At 41.2% G+C, this 18,401-nt stretch overlaps 2 protein-coding genes and 1 long non-coding RNA gene across 5 annotated transcripts; all 3 read right to left on the bottom strand.

Moving 5' to 3' along the window:
- On the bottom strand, nt 4,814-8,123 carry LOC110432292. 3 transcript variants are annotated; one of them, XR_002449712.1, is made up of 3 exons: nt 7,763-8,123; nt 5,548-6,052; nt 4,814-5,173 (listed from the first exon to the last, which is right to left on the bottom strand). It is a non-coding gene; the product is annotated as an uncharacterized LOC110432292 (long non-coding RNA). The 3 variants fall into 3 exon arrangements; XR_002449711.1 differs by having other exon boundaries at nt 5,548-7,822; nt 7,951-8,123; XR_002449710.1 differs by having other exon boundaries at nt 5,548-8,123.
- LOC8063625 (glycine-rich RNA-binding protein RZ1C) lies at nt 11,299-14,573 on the bottom strand. Its single transcript, XM_002459414.2, has 3 exons — nt 14,420-14,573; nt 14,171-14,307; nt 11,299-12,385 (listed from the first exon to the last, which is right to left on the bottom strand). The coding sequence occupies exons 2-3, from the start codon at nt 14,279-14,281 to the stop codon at nt 11,591-11,593; spliced, it is 906 nt and encodes a 301-aa protein (XP_002459459.1). The 5' UTR covers nt 14,282-14,307; nt 14,420-14,573; the 3' UTR covers nt 11,299-11,590.
- Nucleotides 16,298-18,292, bottom strand: LOC8062273. Its single transcript, XM_021454098.1, has one exon. The coding sequence runs from the start codon at nt 17,760-17,762 to the stop codon at nt 16,431-16,433; it is 1,332 nt and encodes a 443-aa protein (XP_021309773.1). The 5' UTR covers nt 17,763-18,292; the 3' UTR covers nt 16,298-16,430.

Below are 18,401 nucleotides of genomic sequence, written 5' to 3'. Positions count from 1 at the left end.
TGAATGCTTCTGAAGAATAGTGACACTATGTAACAGATGGAGGTAGTTGATTGTATTGTATACATTCTTTGCAATAATATAAATTCTTGGCTCCATTTTGGTGAAAACTAAAAGTGAGTTTAAGATCCGTTTCAAGATTTGCATTGTGATAATGCTCAAACCTACAGCTTTGAGCCTTTCCTTTTTGTATGGCATGCTGCATTCCGAACGTGTGAAAAACAAGGATGTTCTCATAGTTGCTATGGATGGGAAAGGGAGCATACATCGGATCTGTTTACCAAAGCTGATTTAATTGGTCAGTCGTCCCAAGGGCGCCTACATTGCATTAGTGCGAATTTTATATTTCAAGATAAAGACCAAAGGCACAGAAGAATAATGTCCATTGATGTCCTTCAGGACTATGATGCTGAAGAGTGGCAAAAAAATGCAGATACGACATTTGGGGCGGTGACCTATTCTGGAGGAAAGGAATGCAGAAGACAAGACTATGGAGTGGTTGCTTTTCATTCGGATGGGGATTTGGTCTACTTTGTTGACCACAGGAAAGGGGAATTCATACAATACAACATATGTGGTAGCTATCGACTGAAGGAACATATGTGGTAGCTATCGACTGAAGGCACAACTATGGGCACATTTGTTTGTCTAGACGTGCTTCTAAGAGTAGACATGCCTTGGCGGTGCAATGGCTCGTGTTTGTTTGCCTGGACTCTTCCAGAGCCTGGGCTGCATGGTGATTAAAACACCCATGGGCCTGCAGCTAGAGAAACGAAAGTGGAGTTCGTTTCTTTCGAGCCCGATTGGATGTCGATTTCCCTCACCTCCCATGCAGACACCGCCCTTTCTTGTTTCTTCTCCCCGCCAGCCTTCTTCACGGAACCGGATCTCGCCGTGCGTCTGCAACCACCACTGCGCCTTCTGGGAGAAAAATTACTCAAATGGAAGGCTGCCTAATCATACCAACAAGGGATCCTTGGGGCGGAGCCAGGATTTGAACATAGGGGGGGCCGTACAAACCAAGAACAATCATGTGTGTCAAAATATTACATGACAAAGTTGTACATAGCATCAAAATAAACGTTTGCATTGCAATGCAAAAAAAGCAGAAAAAATAAAAAAAAATAAAAGAGAAATTTAACTAGTCTCAGGCCTCTAACCTTCACCTGATCATTCTATTTCTTTGCCTAGGAAAAGAATCACAATAAAAACAAGTAGTTAAACGGGGGCAAAATTAATTAATACTAGATCCTAACATCAAATGACAAACAATCAGTTACATATCATTTAGTTTTAGACAAAATGATCACTTAAACAGGTAAAATGGTCATTTAAATAGAAGGTTAAACAGAAACACCATACCACTGTTAGTGTTTAAAAGTTGAGTACAACGGGCTAAATGACCGTTTAGAGTTTAGACGAATAATGATAGAAGCATAGGAGATAAGAAAGATAATAGGAAGACTAATGCTAAATAATATAGATCCCATTGTTGGAGATCAATTCAGAAGGATTAAACAAGGAAAACGCTGATTTTCAATTAACTAGCTAATTAGAGTGTGTGGTAGGGGACAAACTGATATTTGATAGGCAATAATAAAAATAAAAGATATGAAGAAAATATTAGAAAGATCTAGATTCTATTTTTATAAGAAACTATTAGAGATTAATATGAAATAAGAATAAAAATTTTAGTACAGATAATATCATTAACTAGCTAATTAGATAATTAAACATCTAATCTATGAGGTGTATTAAGAGAGTTATGGGAAGGTTGGGGGATGCCAGGCCCCTCTCAGCCCCCCTTTCCTCCGCCACTGCTTCTGGTGGAGGAACATTTTGAAGTTATTGGACAAATACAAAGGTTTGGCTTCTGTAGATGCTGGAGATGGCTTATCATGCATGCTCTAGGATGATTGTTGGACTGGGCCACCGCTAAAACTAAAATACCCTGAGCTGTTTTCTTTTGCAAAAAACCATCCATTTCTCTCAGAACTGCTTTGGACAATAATGATATCTCCAACCTCTTTAATCTCCCTCTGTCTGTGGAAGCTTTTGCTCAGTTTTAGCATGTTGAGGATCTACTGCAAGCTCAGCTCTTGAATAATGGTAGGGATGTTTGGACCTACATTTGGGGGAATAATGCTTCCTTCTCCTCAAAGAAATCTTATCAACATTTGATTGGCAGTTCTGAAGCTCATCTAGTTTTCAAGTGGATTTGGAAGTCCTCCTGTCAACATAACCACAAAGTGTTTTTCTGGCTCCTGACCAAAGATAGGCTTAGTACTCCAAACATTCTGAAAAGAAAGCAAATGCATCTTCCCTCGTTTAGCTGTGTCCTTTGTAATCTGGATATTGAAGAGATTGTTGATCATCTATTCTTGGACTGTGCTTTCACTAGGAATTACTGGAGCTTGATCGGGCTCACTGTGACCAGTACTCCTGATGCTTTTCAGAGATTTGTTAGCTTCAAACAACAGCTGAATGTCAGATTCTTTATGGAAATAATCATCATCATGAGTTGGAGCATTTGGAAGGTTAAGAATGATGTAATTTTTAGGGGAATCCCAGCTGATTGCCTTCGATGTGTGGAAGTCGTCAAGCACCATTTTGGTCAGCTCTTATGGAGGGCCAAAAAGAAATACTTTCCGGAAATTGAAACATGGCTAGAGCAAATTGTGTAATTTCTATGATTTTCTTTGTTTCGTTCTTTGTTTCTTAAACTTCATTCTTGATGTACTCCCCTATTTTTTGAATAAAATTCTTCAGTAGGGGCTCCTCTGCCCCTCCTGTTTCCTCAAAAAAAAAAAACACCATTGCGCCAGAGCACAAGGACACTGGCACAAAAGAATTCCTTCTGTCTATTTGGGTTCTTGAGGACTATGACACTGACGAATGGGTTCTGCAGCATGATGCGATACGCCTCGTGCAACTGTTCAGAAGAACGAGCAATCCAGATCAAGAATGAAAACGGAATGGAAATATTCCGAGCCGGCTGTTTTTATTTTCTATATTATGATACCATTTTCTATATTACGATACCGTTTTTGAATTTTGTCAAACATAAAAATTTGTCAATTTCAGTTAGTTTCACAACTATTTTCAACCATTTTTTGTACTCTTTAATTGCTAAAATGTAAATTTATCCCGAACCGACCGCATTCATTTTCTATATTATAATTTTGTTTTCAACCGTTTTCATCCTTGGTCCAGATGATGGCTTCATCATCTCTCGCCGTGATATGCGCATAGAAACCATTTTCTCGTTCTACTATGCAGTAGCCATTCATCTGGATCGCGATTCAGTCTTCTTCTTTCAGCGCTGGAACCGGAAGCTGATAGCATATAACATGGATAGCAAGGAAGTGTGTGCTCTCCACACACTAGGAGATGGCTATCCCTCTATTAATCCATATACTCCTTGCCTCGTGGTGTGATCCACTCTTGTGAAGCATGGTATTTTATACAGTAGTAGAAAAGAAGGATGCTACAGGTGGTTGGGGAATGGGATATTGCGAAGAAACAGTATCTGGTTTCCATGAACCTCATTACATAGCTACAAGAGTAATGAGGTTCATGGAAATCAGATACTGTTTCTTCGCTTGCTTTGGTTGTAAATTATAAATTATTATGCTACTATTATGGATCTGGTGGAGATTACTATTATTCTGACCGTGTGTGTGAATTACTTGTCATGGTTGTGGGAGATGGTGTGGTTTATGGCGGTACGTGGGACCTGTTATTCTGTAGTTAGTTTTTCTCTATCATCTTTTGTGGCATTATTGTCTCGGTGAGCCTGTTTCCATGGGGCAATGAGGTGCTGGACTATTGAAGTTTTTGTCTTGGAGCAGATGTCTTTGTTTGTTCGGAGATGTGTTTGGATCTTGGGAGGGAGAAATTTGGGTATTGACTGGCAAAAGCTCTTTTTTGTTCCTCATGTTCTGTTTGTTCTTTCCAGTTTGAAAATTGTTTATGCTGGACTCAGATAAGGCACGTCCCTGTCTTCAGATGATCTAGAAACAGAGTTTGGGAGCGGAGCAGCCCAGGAGATGTGCCCTGTGAAGTTGTGATTTGAGCGTCTACATAGATTCTAAGTGTGAATGACATTTGCGAAAGGAAACAGGGCTCACACATGATGCATGCAAATTAAATATGATCGTGTTGTAAGCCTGTAACATGTACTCCATTTCAAATTATAAGTTATTTTTAAAAATTTTGGAGAGTTAAAGAGTTCTAAATTTGATCAAATTTATATGATAAGATAATAAGATTAATGATATCAACTAATATTATTAGATTCTTTATTAATTATATTTTCATAGTATACCTATTTGAAGTAATATGTTTTTTAACTTTTTTCTAAAATTTTGGTCAAACTTAAGATGTTTTGACTTTCTAACTTATAATTTGAAACAGAGAGAGTACAAATTAACAAATATGAGAAATGGCAGCGCTAACTCACGCATCTTATTAGTTTTGTGGATCTAGAGCGATCATATATATTTCTCTGGAAATAAGACTCACACATCTTATTAGTTTCCAGAAAATCATGAAATTCACCATATCACTGAATAAGAATGCAGGGCATGGATGCACCAAAACTCAATAGAAACAGCCAGGAATAAAATGAAGTGCACGTTACTAATTACTAACTAGTAGAAGGCGCGCGCCCTCGCGCGCAGTCGCTAAATCTGACATGCTAATAATACATATCATAGACAATTTATTAAGATACAAATCACATATAAGTTTAGTAATTAAGGCGTAGATGTCCATAAAATTTATAAGTTTAGTAATCGATGCATAGATGTCCATAGATTAGCATATTATAAGGTTTATTATTCCAAATATTAGATACCATCCATTAGTTTAATGGCTTTATATGAGGTCTATAAGTCGCATAGACAACATAAGGCGCCGCCACAAGACAATTGTGACTGTGAAAGTAGAGATTGTAAGATAATGGACTGCAAAGCAGTCTAAAATAATGTACAAATTTATACCTACATACATGTAGCAGTGTAAAAGGCAAAGGGCATCATAGGAATGTGTTATATGTGTTAATTCAGGATCAAACATGTCTTGAACTGAAGCCTCATCACCTTTTGTGGTTTTGTCTGGTGGTATGGCTATGGTTAGCGCTGGTAGCCAGTAGAGGATTAGTTGTAATTGGAACCTGCAACAAAATGTGTATCTTAATACCTGTGGTCTACAGAGACATATGTGGATGTGTAGAAAATAAAATTATAGAAGATGACAATGGAATAACAGGTAACTAATCTCAGTTAATATATGACAATAAATTATAGAAGATGACAATAGAGACGTACATTGGTGATTTTATATGCTTATTACTTTCAATTATTATTTTCATTTTCAATATGGATGTAGTGTTAAAGGTCTTGTTAAGGGCTATTAGTATTCGCAGTGAACCGAGAGGATGAAAGGAATCAAATCCAACTGATAAGTAACAGATCCTTGTTAAGGCAATGGGTAAGTGTGAGTAACCGGGATACTAATATACAAAAGAATGGGCAGAATACTACTCACCACAAAATCAAAGCATTGGTTGGTCACTGTTACCACAAGTTACTGATTGTAGTGAACTGCAATGAGTAGAGTAATTGTAAGCCCCCAGATGACTTTAAGAAGTAATTTGTGTAATAGCATGGAACTTGCAAAGAAAATAAATTTGGCATTACACTGACCAGAGGCATGGAACCTAAAATGTGAAATAGAGAAGCAATAAGAGATATATAAACATGCAGTCTCTACCAATTGCCTTTTCCTGAAGTCTAAGTACAGTCCACAGAAAGTGGAGCAGAAATTAAAGCACTAAACATTGAGGTCCAAAGAACAGAAAGTCAGCGAAGCCATGTACACGCTACAACAAAATGGCTGCAGTGGGGAAAAAATTGCGGATGCATAATAATGTAGGTACTCCACAATGATGAGCGTCAACACATCCTGTTGGATAACATTCAAACCTTTCTAGGCTCACAACATGTTGTATTATGCAATGCTTGTTGTCCAATGAGCACAAAGGACCTGTACTCTGAGATACAAAATGAGTATTAGTTAAAACTAATTAGAGCACCAGAATTGTTGTTCTGACTTCTTAATCATCATCGGAAGGGTACTTAGTTTCATGCATAGCCTAAGTAAACTTTATAAATATATCAACAGGTTAATAAATGAAAAGCCATCAGGCTATGAGCATCAACTTATTAAATCAAAAGCCATCAGATTTATCATGAACCTCCCCACCAGTGGAAACAAGAAAGATTAATTCAATTCAATGTTGAGTCTACAAAAACTATATGACCAGTAGGTATGTGATGGACAGGAGTAATGATGGGTTTTTAAAAAAATATATGACCAACAGGTATGTAAATGGAAAGCAATGATATCTAAGAGAAGTTAGTATTCACAAATCATAATCCATTTCGTCACATACCAACAGCTGTTGTGTCATATAGGGTTATGGTCACTCGCTTGTTTCCACATTTGTTAGATCAATTTAATCCTACACTATATGAATAAGTGAGAAGCTAAAAAGATAATAGGAGTCTAAAAATCTGTAAAACAGTAAGAATATATTGCAGTAAAACAGAAAATAGATTTAATCACATTAACCGTGGGATCAACGCTGCTACGTTTAGAAAACGTGAAAAGCATAGAAGTAACCTACATTTTCAGGCAGCTGGGATGACATTATTCAAAATTTAAAATATGCAAAGGTCATACAAACACATGAGAAGCTCATACAAATACCTGTACACTGGCATTAAGATGAATGACAAAAGGAAAGTACACTTAACTTTAGCACTAATTGGTGGGGTCAATCAAATCATCACAGCTCAGAAGTATGTACTGTTAGACTATCAGCACACGGAAACTTGAAGTGGTGTTTCATGTTCATATACATTTATGTTCATATACAACATATATATTCTATCAAACATTTAAGCTAAAAATAAATATGTTTTTACATACCGAGGTTAATAATCTGAATTTCGAGTAGCTATAAAAATGGAACATGCACCTATGTATACGAATCCTATCATCTCCTAATAAAAAGCTTTGCCTAAAAACATAAAAGGAAAACAGAATGGCAGAACCCACTGAAAAAGTATCAGAAATCGTGTTTGGAAGTAGCTTAACTATATTACATAGCAAACCATTGATCCAAGCCCCTAAAGAAGTACAATGTAGTAAACAACACTACAACTTGTTTTAGAATTAAAATAAGTAAGCAGATTGAGTATAGTAAGCAAAAGTATGAGGCCTTTTGTGGTTTGATTCCCAACCGACAAGCAACAAATTGATGGCGGTGCGTGATGCCTAAAGAAATAGAGGATAACATCACAGTGGAATGCAATAGAGAAGACCAGAGCAACAGTGAAGGAATGTAGAAAGAGAAGCCAATCTTCAAAGCACAGTAATGTTTGACATCTACAAAATTAGCATCACAGGCAGAGGCACCTGACACTCATTACAAAGGCAGTAGGTACAGTAGCTTGCAGCCATAGGAGTATCTAGAGCATCACATCAGAACGCTACTAAGATTTATGGAGAAATATCAATCATTGAAGATATTACATATACGTTACATAATCAAGCACGCAGGCAGAACTTAGTTTGCATGGTAGGTGACAATGCAATAATAGAAGAACCATAAAGAAACCTGAACCAAAAAGGAACAGAGAAGGAAACATTCATACATGTGCACAGTTTCAGAGTACATGGGATCGTAAGAACCAACCTGCCTGACAACAACAACCGCAGACATCTGCTTTGTTATCATAGGCTGATAAATTATAATCTACACATGGAAAAAGGAAGTCAGTAAGGATTTCCATTTCTTTTGCATACTAATAGTTGGAAATTATATGAATATGACAATATGTTAAACAACTAAATAAATCCTTATCGTTTTAGACTGGTGGATACCTCTGTGCCTGCACCACTATGATAATATCTTTACTGTGTTTCCTGGATCGCATGAATCTAATAATAAATGACATATATGTAAACAGAAAACGGCCTGGCAGATAATATACATGGAAGCAAAGAGAGAGAAAAGGCAGGAAAATATTATGACTCACCTACAAATATGGATACCCTTCACCAAACAAAACTATATGAACTCTCAATCTGGAGATAAAAGTGTGTATGCAAAATCAGCGGCAGGAAAAAAGTAAAAAGATCCAAGGATCGAACCAGCTAAGAGGAGACAAATGAACTGAACCTGAAAGCAGCAATAAACAGATGTTACATGGCTTTGTGAGCACATTTATTTTGTAGAAACATAAAACTACAAAAGCCAGCATTGAAGATGATTAATTCAATAGCCTAAAACCGAGTGTGAACATTTTACTTTCCCACTCAATCAAACATTTAAGAAATCTCTAGACTGAAGATTAGTTAAAGGAGTTGGGGTAATATTTTTTTCTATATATTTGGAGGATGATGATTCCAAGAACAACTTTGACGAAACTAATTATATTTTTCTTAGCTTGTTTATATTGCTAGATGCAAATCGGAGTAGATACAAGGAAAAAAAATTGCGCAGCATTCTCACCTGTGTTGCTGCTGTGGGCATTCTATAAAACAAATCATAAACAAACGGCCAAAAAAATTTTCTTTGCTCTTGAAGCCAGTAAGACCTGCTGCAAAGAAACTGGTAGACTGCCAGTGTTGTAGCTACCATCGATATCTTGCAGTGGTAGATCGCACATACTTTTCTCTAGCAGCAAGGTGTAGGCATGGCATGACTGCAATTGCTCTACGCTTGAGTAGACGGCGGGCAACAACACCTCCAGACCAGCCGACGATGCAGCAGCCCAGAGCTGTTGTCGCTCTACGCCTATACTAATCAGCGGGCAACGCATGACCATAGAGATGTAGTCATTGACACACAGTGCTAGAAAAAGGCCGTGCAGACCTCCAAGCACCACCAAGCACAGGTATCCATTGCAGCAAGCACACGCGGAGAGAAGGAAAAGGTGGGAGAGGGGAGACAACGACACACGGTGGTGTGTGGCAAGGCGAGGAGATGCGGTGTCGCAGGACTTACCCATGTTGCATCCCTCGACGCAGGACGCCGCGAGAGGACGCCATCGGGCCAGATCCCATGGAGGAACCAATAGATCCAGCGATGGAGGCCTTGGATCCACGTGCCGCCGGCCCATCCACGGCGCTGGCCAACCGGTGCAACGCCGCCTCATCCTATCCGCCTGGCTGCGCCACCACATAGGGAGAGAGAGACAGAGAGAGGGGTGATGGAGGCAGAGGTGCCCATGGAGGAACCAATAGATCCAGCGATGGAGGCCCTAGATCCGCGTGCTGTCGGCCCAGCCACGCCACTGGCCGACCGGTGCGCCGCGTCGGCCTATCCACCTAGCTGCGCCACCGCGTAGGGAGAGAGAGAGGTAGAGAGAGGGGGGATGGAGGCAGAGGTGGAGGAGGCCGCCGGCGTGCTGTAGCGCCGTCACTTCGGGAGGGAGAGGGAGAGGAAGAGGGAAAGATGAAGGGGAGGCAGGGGGGAGGGGAGGAGGAGGCGAGAAGCATCGGGAGAGGAGAGGAAGAGAAGTTTTTTTTACGGTAACAGTGAACATGATGACGTGGGAGAATTCCACAGACATAATGTGTAGAATGCATCTTGTATTCTGGCACTTAATTGTGATGACACTATCAGCGACAGTGTAGTCTCCGTCGCTCTCACTCAACTAGCTAAAGCCTTGTTTACTTCCACTCAAAAATCCAAAATTTTTTAAAATTTTATGTCACATCGAATCTTTAGACACATATATAAAGTATTAAATATAGATAAAAATAAAAACTAATTACATAATTTGATTGAAATTTACAAGACAGATCTTTTAAGCCTAGTTAGTTCATAGTTAGACAATAATTATCATAAGCAAACGTAAGTGCTACAATACCGCGAAATTTTTTCATTAAGGAACTAAACACGGCCCAACACCTCACCATCATCAGCATAAACACTCAGATTGCAATCAATGCCGAACTGGCGAGTCCCTTTTTCTGCCTTGTTTATTTTAATTTTTTAAATTTTAATACTGTAGCATTTTATTTTCATTTGTATTTAACAATTATTATTTAATTATTATAGACTAACTAGGCTCAAAAAATTTATCTCGTAAATTACAGACAAATTGTGCAATTAATTTTTATTTTCGTCTATATTTAGGACCTGTTTGGTTCCACCAACTAAATTTTAGCTAGCTAAATTTTAGTCACTTTAGTAACTAAAGTTCCAAACACATTAACTAAAAGAAGCTAAAATAGTTTAGTTCCATTAGTCACTTATTAAGAGTAGCTAAAATAATTTTAGCTAGCTAAAATTTAGCAAAGGAAACCAAACAGGCCCTTAGTGCTCCATACGATTCAATGTGACGAAAAATCTTGAAAAGTTTTTAAATATTGAAAGACCCAAGTAGGGTACCAGTACCCACTTAAAAAAAAACGTATTTTGCACTTCAATACTGTAACTTCCAGCCCGGATACTAGCTAACTGGGGCTAGCTTATGTCATCCATATGATATGAGCATACGCCAACAATCAGGTACTGCCAGTATTCGAATTATGATGCCCAAAAAAACGTATTTTGCACTTCAATACTGTAACTTCCAGCTACTTTCAGTTTCAGATAGGAGGACAGAGCATCATCGCTTGTATGGTGAACAGATGGTTCTCTTCTGTGCCACAATTAGATCTAACCATGAACATGGCACCATAATCTTCAATGAACATGCCACCATAATCTTCAAACGAATAACAGCCCTTCAAAGAAAATTTAAACATCGAACAAGCAACAGAACTGTTTCCAGGGGCAATGTACCCAGCAAAAACTTGATGTTGCATAGTTATCACAGAATTTAAAACGCAGAAAGTTCAATCGGAACTTCTTTTCATCACGAGAAGCAGCTGTAAGCCAGAAAAAGCAAACACGCAGATGCATCTGTGGATATGACCCAGAAATCGCCTGTAAATTTGATTTGAATAACAAACACATTTATCTGCAGCCCAAAAATATCACAACAAAACATCACCTGCCTGCACAAACCACATCTTTCTCAGCTTCATGTTCTCATCTTACTCAACCCAGAATTACCTTTTTGATTTTTGATCGACAGGCATAGTACAAACAAGAGCTGAACAAATTGGAGATCGCCCGGCAAAGCAAACATCCATTTCCAAAGATCTGTACTGTCGCACAGCACATCTCAGCATTATCGGTGTGAAATTCATCCACAATGCAAAATATGGCACGGCTGTCTCAGTAAGCAGAACAGTCTAATTCAAAGATCACATACTGCAATTAGTTCATTATTTAGTGCAAACTCCGAAGTAATTACACAAAGATGCCAAATGAACCAGGATCACACTGCCTACAGATTATGGTACCAACATACTAATAACTCACATACTGAACCATTGTCTTCAGAGACTAATAAAACAAACTGCACTGCTGAATAACTAATTGAAGGATCAACCTGGCAAATGTAAATACTGATGTGTAACTGAAATAAACAGATATCTCTGTTCTGCTTCAAGGAAACACTCTTTAGTAACGATCATCATAAGCACGAGCTGCCCCTCCTCCCCTGCTAGGACGGTCATATGGAGCAGGCCTATCTCGGTAACTCCCACCAAAGCGAGCAGGCCCACCACCGCCACCGCCGCCACGTGAACCACCTCTGCCATAGCCACCAGTGCCCCTCGGATCATCACGGTAGTACCCTCCATTGGACCTCCCTCCATCTCTCTCATAGCTCCTTTCTCTGGCAAAGCCACTGGACGCATAACGATCTGCACCACTGTACCTGTCACCAGAATAGCGGTCTGCTGCTGGCGCATAGCGATCACTAGCATAACGATCACGCCCAGCACCATAGTAAGTATCCCTGCTGTCTACATAGCGGCCACCATCATATCGATCATCATCATAGCGAGCAAAACGATCTGATCCTCCAAAGCGGTCACCACGTCCACCAGTGCCGCCACCATACCTTGAAGCGGGAGAGTACCTTCCAGTTCTACCACTTCCATCTGAGTAAGGGCATTCACGAGCCCAATGTCCAGGGCGGCCACATTTGAAACAATCATCACTTGCTGCTGGAACTACATCACCTCCACTACGATATCCACCTCTAGCACCAGACGAGTAACCACCACCACCACCACCACCATATCCATAGCCATCATCAGAGTTCCTAGGTTGAGCTTTGTTCACAGAAATATTACGGCCATCCAATTCTCCATTATGCATTCCCCGAATGGCAGCATCCACAGCCCGAGGTTCTGAAAATGTGACAAATCCAAATCCCCTCGAGCGGCCTGTCTCCCTTTCCACTACAACCTATCAATACAATGAAAATGAACCAATGGGAAGACAGAAACTATATATATAACAGTGAGCAACCAAAAATTCTATCAATAGGAACAACATGCAAACTAGGGTGATGTATGAAATCAAACAGCTAGTGAACATTGTGCAAAACCAGTGAAATCATCCCAACTGTACAAGAGTTAACAGTCGATCCTTATGCCACAGCTCAAATATTGTATGCAAATCAAAATCTGCTTTGACCATCCACTTGGTTAAGAACACTAATGATTACTACGACCAAAGTCAGAACTGAAGAATCAAGCATGTGACCACAAACGACATTGATGAGTCTGAACACTTCCAGGTGAGGACCATGTGCTGCAAGAACCAGTATCCAATCCAGAAAACTGAACTGAGACCCATTAGTTCTGGTCAGTTGTATAGGCACAAAACTAGAGGTGAACTATAACATGACCAGGTAGATTTTAGTTACCCTGCCATATCCTTCAGAATCAGAAAAACATAATCCGAAAGTCTAAATGCAATTTTTTTAATCCTGGCTTTTCTTTTGCATGAAGAACTAAGCATTTCCATTGCAATGGGAAATGCACAATGGGCATGGGGAATAATGCTCTTGGAAGCAGATGTAGGCACAGATGAGCATACAACACTCTTCAACATCACCATTGCTGCATCACTGAAAAGGCAAATGGTTTCTCTGCCTTTCTTATCAAATTAGATCCCTAGATCCAGAAGAATGATGCAACCAAATTTTGCCACAAGTTCAGTCCAGCACTGGCAACCATGTTTACTTCTGTGGAGTTCATTAACCATGCCGGTGATGATTCTTTTCTGTGATCTAAAGCTGGCAGCAGTTATCTTAAGTACTAACATGGCAGAAACAGGTCTCTGGTTCTGTCACACAAAACAGAGCACATCTAGCAAAACTGAATCTAACAGTGCATATGCCTCCAATTGATTTTTACTGAACCCATCACCGCAAAAATGCTAACCAGCGAGCTCAATTGATTCGTGAATTTCTTTTCCTGCAACTTTGCTAACTTCCTAACATATAGAAATGGAACTGACTGCAGCCTCTTTGAACCACCAGCTGCTATTAGATTGAGATTGTAAGACTAAAATGGGAGTTAAAACAAGCCCTAACATACACAAATAAGAAACATCACTTGTTCCAGTTATGATATATAAATTCTTTTGGCCATAACTGTGGTTATCAAAAAATTTCAACTTACAACCATGAGGTCATTTGATACAAACAACAACAGTAAGGGATTTTCATTATTAGTTATGATGCACAGTCATGAGACATTTCAGTTACCTATAACTAGGAATGGTGGAAACATAATCAGAATGGTGAAACAGACAAGTAACAATCAATAAAACTCCGGTTCTTGGTAACCAAATTTAACATACCTAAGTTACAACAATTAACAAGCAGTTTAATCATCTGCTTTCCCCAAGATCGAACAAAAAATGTTTTTTAAGTGTGTAATCTTTCTGTATCACAAAGAAAATTGATTCATTTGGCAATTGCTATGGTTTATGTAAAAGTTATATCTGCAGCAAACCATCGTTTATCATGTGTCTACTGCATCAGACTATCATGCAAGCAGGTTAATAAAAAGTGATCCATATAACAGAGTAATTCTCGAAAACAACCTTATTCTACGACTCCCTTTGTCTGGGAGGAGCACATCCGTCAAACCACACCAAAACAGGGGGACACCCCCAACTAAACCAACTCCAATCCCCTCAAATCACAACCATCACGGCAGGGCAGAACCGTCGCCGTACCTGTGCCTCGATGACCTTGCCGTACTGGCCGAAGGTGCGCTCGAGCGTGCGCTCCGTGGTGTCCCACGACAGCCCGCCGACGAAGATCCGCCCCACCTTGTCCTCCGCCATCTTGGGGCCAAATCAATCGGAGCTACCTGCACGGCAGGCAAATCCCATCAGGAAAACCGAGATTCCGCAGCGATCCGCGCAACGGAACAGCGCGAATCGCGTCCCGACGAGAGGAGGCGGGAGGGGGTGGCGGCTCACCTCGTGCGGAGACCTAGGGTTGCTCGGATCGAGGCGCGAGGCGGCTAGGGTTTAGAGAGAAGAAGGGCGATGCGGAAGAGAGGATGCGTAGGGAAGGGAGGTATCTGGAGCGTCCTATATATCTCGGGAACGGGGCGTACGCTACTAGCACGTGTCAACGGAACGGGACTTTTTTTTTGCCTTTTTGTTAGTTTTCACTTTCTACTATCATAAAAAAGTTTCTGCTTAAAAATTTAGTGTCTCATCACATTAAATATTATGTATAAAATATATAATAAAAATAATTAATTGTATAATTTATATATATATATATATTACGAGATGAATCTTTTAATTTAATTAGTCTATGATTAAACATTAATTATTATAATTATAAATATATAAAACTTTTTTCACGAACTAAACAATTAGAAAAAATACTCTGGTTTGTTTGTGACAAATATTGTCTAATCATAAACTAATTAGGATCAAAAGAATCATTTCACGATTTACAGGCAAATTATATAATTAGTTTTAGTTTTTGTTTTTGTTTATATTTAATGCTTCATGCATGTACCGTAAGATTCGATATGACGAAAAATCTTAAAAACTTTTTGGTTTTCAGGGTGAACTAAACAAGACGCCTAGTACTTACTAACGGTATCTCGGATACTGTGGGAGTCTTATCCGCACACACGTGCTAACATTCCGACAAATATATAAAATCATTTGACAAAAATATCGAAATGCCAAAAGACATGTTCTGAAATGTTTCAGCCGATTCGAAAAAGGATTTTAAAGGAGTGCCACATCGTGCAAGATAACAAATATTTGACCATATAAAATAGTCTTTTTCTAATGTTTTTCTTTGTTTTTGTTGATTCAAACATCTTTGGAACATATATAGGACTCTAGAAACTTAGAAATAAAAAAATTAATAAATAAAATGTTAATCCTATAAGTTTGTTCGCTTGAGTTTATTAGTCAAATCTATCAACCATTCAACAATATTTTCTACCATAACTTATCAGCTAAACAAACAAAATGGAAAACACAACGTTTGGAGTGAGCGCAAAAAAAACATAGGGGATTCGAAGACACAAAAGGAATTTTTCTGAGGTTCAATTTATTGGTAAAATTCCAACAAAATTTCTATGAAACAAGTCATTTCAATTATAGGAACATAATCCATTGTTCCAAAGGGAGTTTATAAGATATTTTCCTATATAGGATTTAAATGTTGTAGAATTCCTTCATTTTTTTTTGCTTTGTTCCAAATGATGCCTTCATACGCAAGATAAGTAAGAGCGAGTTTCAAAAAAGAGAGAGAGAGAGGATAAGTTAGAGTGCATTTGCTTTGGAAATTATTATGCAAGTAGTTTCATATATATATATATATATATATATATATATATATATATATGAAACTGCTTTCTTCTCTCTTTATCATTTCGTTATTTTATTGAGTGCTCTCTCCATCTCAAATTGTAAGTCGTTCCAAGAATTTTGGAGTGTCAAAGCATTTTTAATCTGACCAAAGTTATAGAAAAAATTATAAAATTTTGTGGCATCAAATAGATATACTATGAAAATGTAATTAATGAAGAACCTAACGATACTTAGTTGATATTATAAATGCTATTATCCTACTATATAAATTTAGTTAAACTTGAGATGTTTTGACTTTTCAAGAGTTTTGGAATTGGTTTAGTTCACCCTGAAAACCAAAAAATTTTCAAGATTCTCCGTCGCATCAAATCTTGTGACACATGCATGAAACATTAAATATAGACGAAAACAAAAACTAATTACACAGTTTAGCTGTAAATCACGAGACGAATCTTTTAATCCTAGTTAGTCTATGATTGGATAATATTTGTCACAAACAAACAAAAGTGCTACGGTACCGAAAACTTTTCAATTTTCGAAACTAAACAAGGCCCTAGGATGGAGGGAATAGTAAACAGTAATATGGCAGCACAACTAATGAAAACAAAATGTCCATTTCCGCATCATAGGGATCATGTCAGTACTAGCTATCCGTCAGCGCGGCCGACTCCTTGTACAGAGGAACGTACGGAACAGGAAGCTCATCACCAAGATCGCCGCCACCGGGACCGAGATCGGCGACAACACGGACCTCCCAGCGATCCATGTCGTACGCCACGAGCTTCCGATCCCAGTGGCGGACAAAGAACACCCAGTTCCCATCCGGATGAACAGCGACGACGCTATACTCGACGCGGAACTGGCACGCGAACCTCCCGCTCCCGAACAGCTCCGGGAACCCGACGTCGTGCTTCACCACCCACTCCCCGGCGTCGTAGTCCTCCAGCACCCACACCAGCAGCCTCAGCGGCGCCTCCTCCGACAGCCGCCCGTGCGGCGGGCGCACGCACATGGCGTAGTGGAGCTGGCTCCGGGAACCGCGGGCAACGAACACCGAGTGCCAGTCCTTCTCCACCACGTCGCGGCGCGGCAGCGGGACGGCTCTCCGCGTGCGGCCCTCTGAGTCGACGGCCACCAGGTTGTTGGGGCCGGAGGTGCCGTCGGTGTCGACGACAAGGTGCAGCGCGCCGCGCGCCACGGCGGCGCCCGTGCCCGGCTGGATCAGCGCCATGCCGCGGCCCCAGTCCCGCCACCCGCCGTCCAGCCACGCCCCCGCCCTGTCGGTCCAGGAACCGTCCGCCGACGAGTAGGTGTGCACCGCCCGCACCGAGTCCAAGTCGTCGAGCCGGAACTGGAGCAGGTGGAACACGTGCGGAGCGGAGGCGTCGAAGAGGAGGTAGGTGAGCGCCGTCCGCTGCGTGGCGCTGGGGACCCAGCCGGAGCCCGGGACCGTCGCCCACCGCGCCGTGGCCGGGTTGCAGACGAAGTAGCACGCCGGCGGGTGGAGGTCGGGGGCCTCGTGCCCCCGGACGCAGGCGAGGAGCACCAGCCCGTCGCGGGCGTCCAGGATCACGTCGCGGAACGCCTCGGTGGAGTCGGGAGGCGGCGGCGGCGGCGGCAGGAAGGCGAAGGAGGCGTCCGGGTGCGGCTCCGCCATCCCGGAGACGTTGACGAACCGCCGCGTCGTGGCGTGCGGGCACGTGCGCCGGGAGCTCTCGCCGCCGCCGCCGCCCACGCGGCGGCAGCTCTCGCACGCGCCGTCGGCGGCGTCGGCGCAGAGGAACCCCGCCAGGGTCTGCGCGTACCGCTGGCGGTGGAGCGGGTCGGTGACGAGGCCGCACCAGGCCTTGGAGACGCACTTGAAGCGGTGGAGGGAGTTGGCCGGGAGGAGGCCGAACATCTCGACCAGCGCGTCGTCGGGGACGCAGGCGATCGGCGCCGCGCGCTGCTTGGGGTTGGGGCCCGGGCCGCCCATGCCCTCCTCCGCCCGCGTGGCGAGACACGGATTCGAGCGCGGGGTCGGCTTAATTACCGGCTACCCGCCGGTGTCCGGAGAGGGTAGGGGAATCGGGATCGCCGGCGAGGGAAAGAGGGAATCGGTCAGCGAGAACGAGAAGCAACCAGAGGGGAAAGGACGAAAAAGAAAGGGGAAAAGAAAAATCAGTGAGAGCCATCAGAAAAAAAAAATACAGTTAATAAGACAAGTGAACTGTTTGCTTGATATCCAGGCTGCTTTGCTTGGTGCAGCCTCTGATTTAGACGGGTGGGCTGTGGGCAAGCTGCCATCTAGGCCACCAAGCAAACAGCGATGACTACTGGAGCATTGTGTTGTGAAAAGTGAATTTCTACCAGAATGGGGTCACAAAGACGTTATAGTCAGACAAATGAATTGTACTTCAAATGCCAAATAATGGAGAAAATTTTGGTAATTAGCGCAAGCATTTAGCCACTTTACTAGATAGACAATTGAACGGTACAGTAAAAGAATTCCTTCAAATGCCAAATAATGGAGAAAATTGACTAACTAGTAGGAGTACATATGTTTGATCACTTCAAATATAACATTTCATAACAAATTGAACAATGTACGATAAAAAACTGTTTTCGAATCAAA

Source organism: Sorghum bicolor, chromosome 2 (assembly GCF_000003195.3).
Source record: "Sorghum bicolor cultivar BTx623 chromosome 2, Sorghum_bicolor_NCBIv3, whole genome shotgun sequence".
In the NCBI taxonomy this organism is placed as follows: Eukaryota; Viridiplantae; Streptophyta; class Magnoliopsida; order Poales; family Poaceae; genus Sorghum; species Sorghum bicolor.
This window is presented reverse-complemented; position numbering and strand designations above follow the sequence as displayed.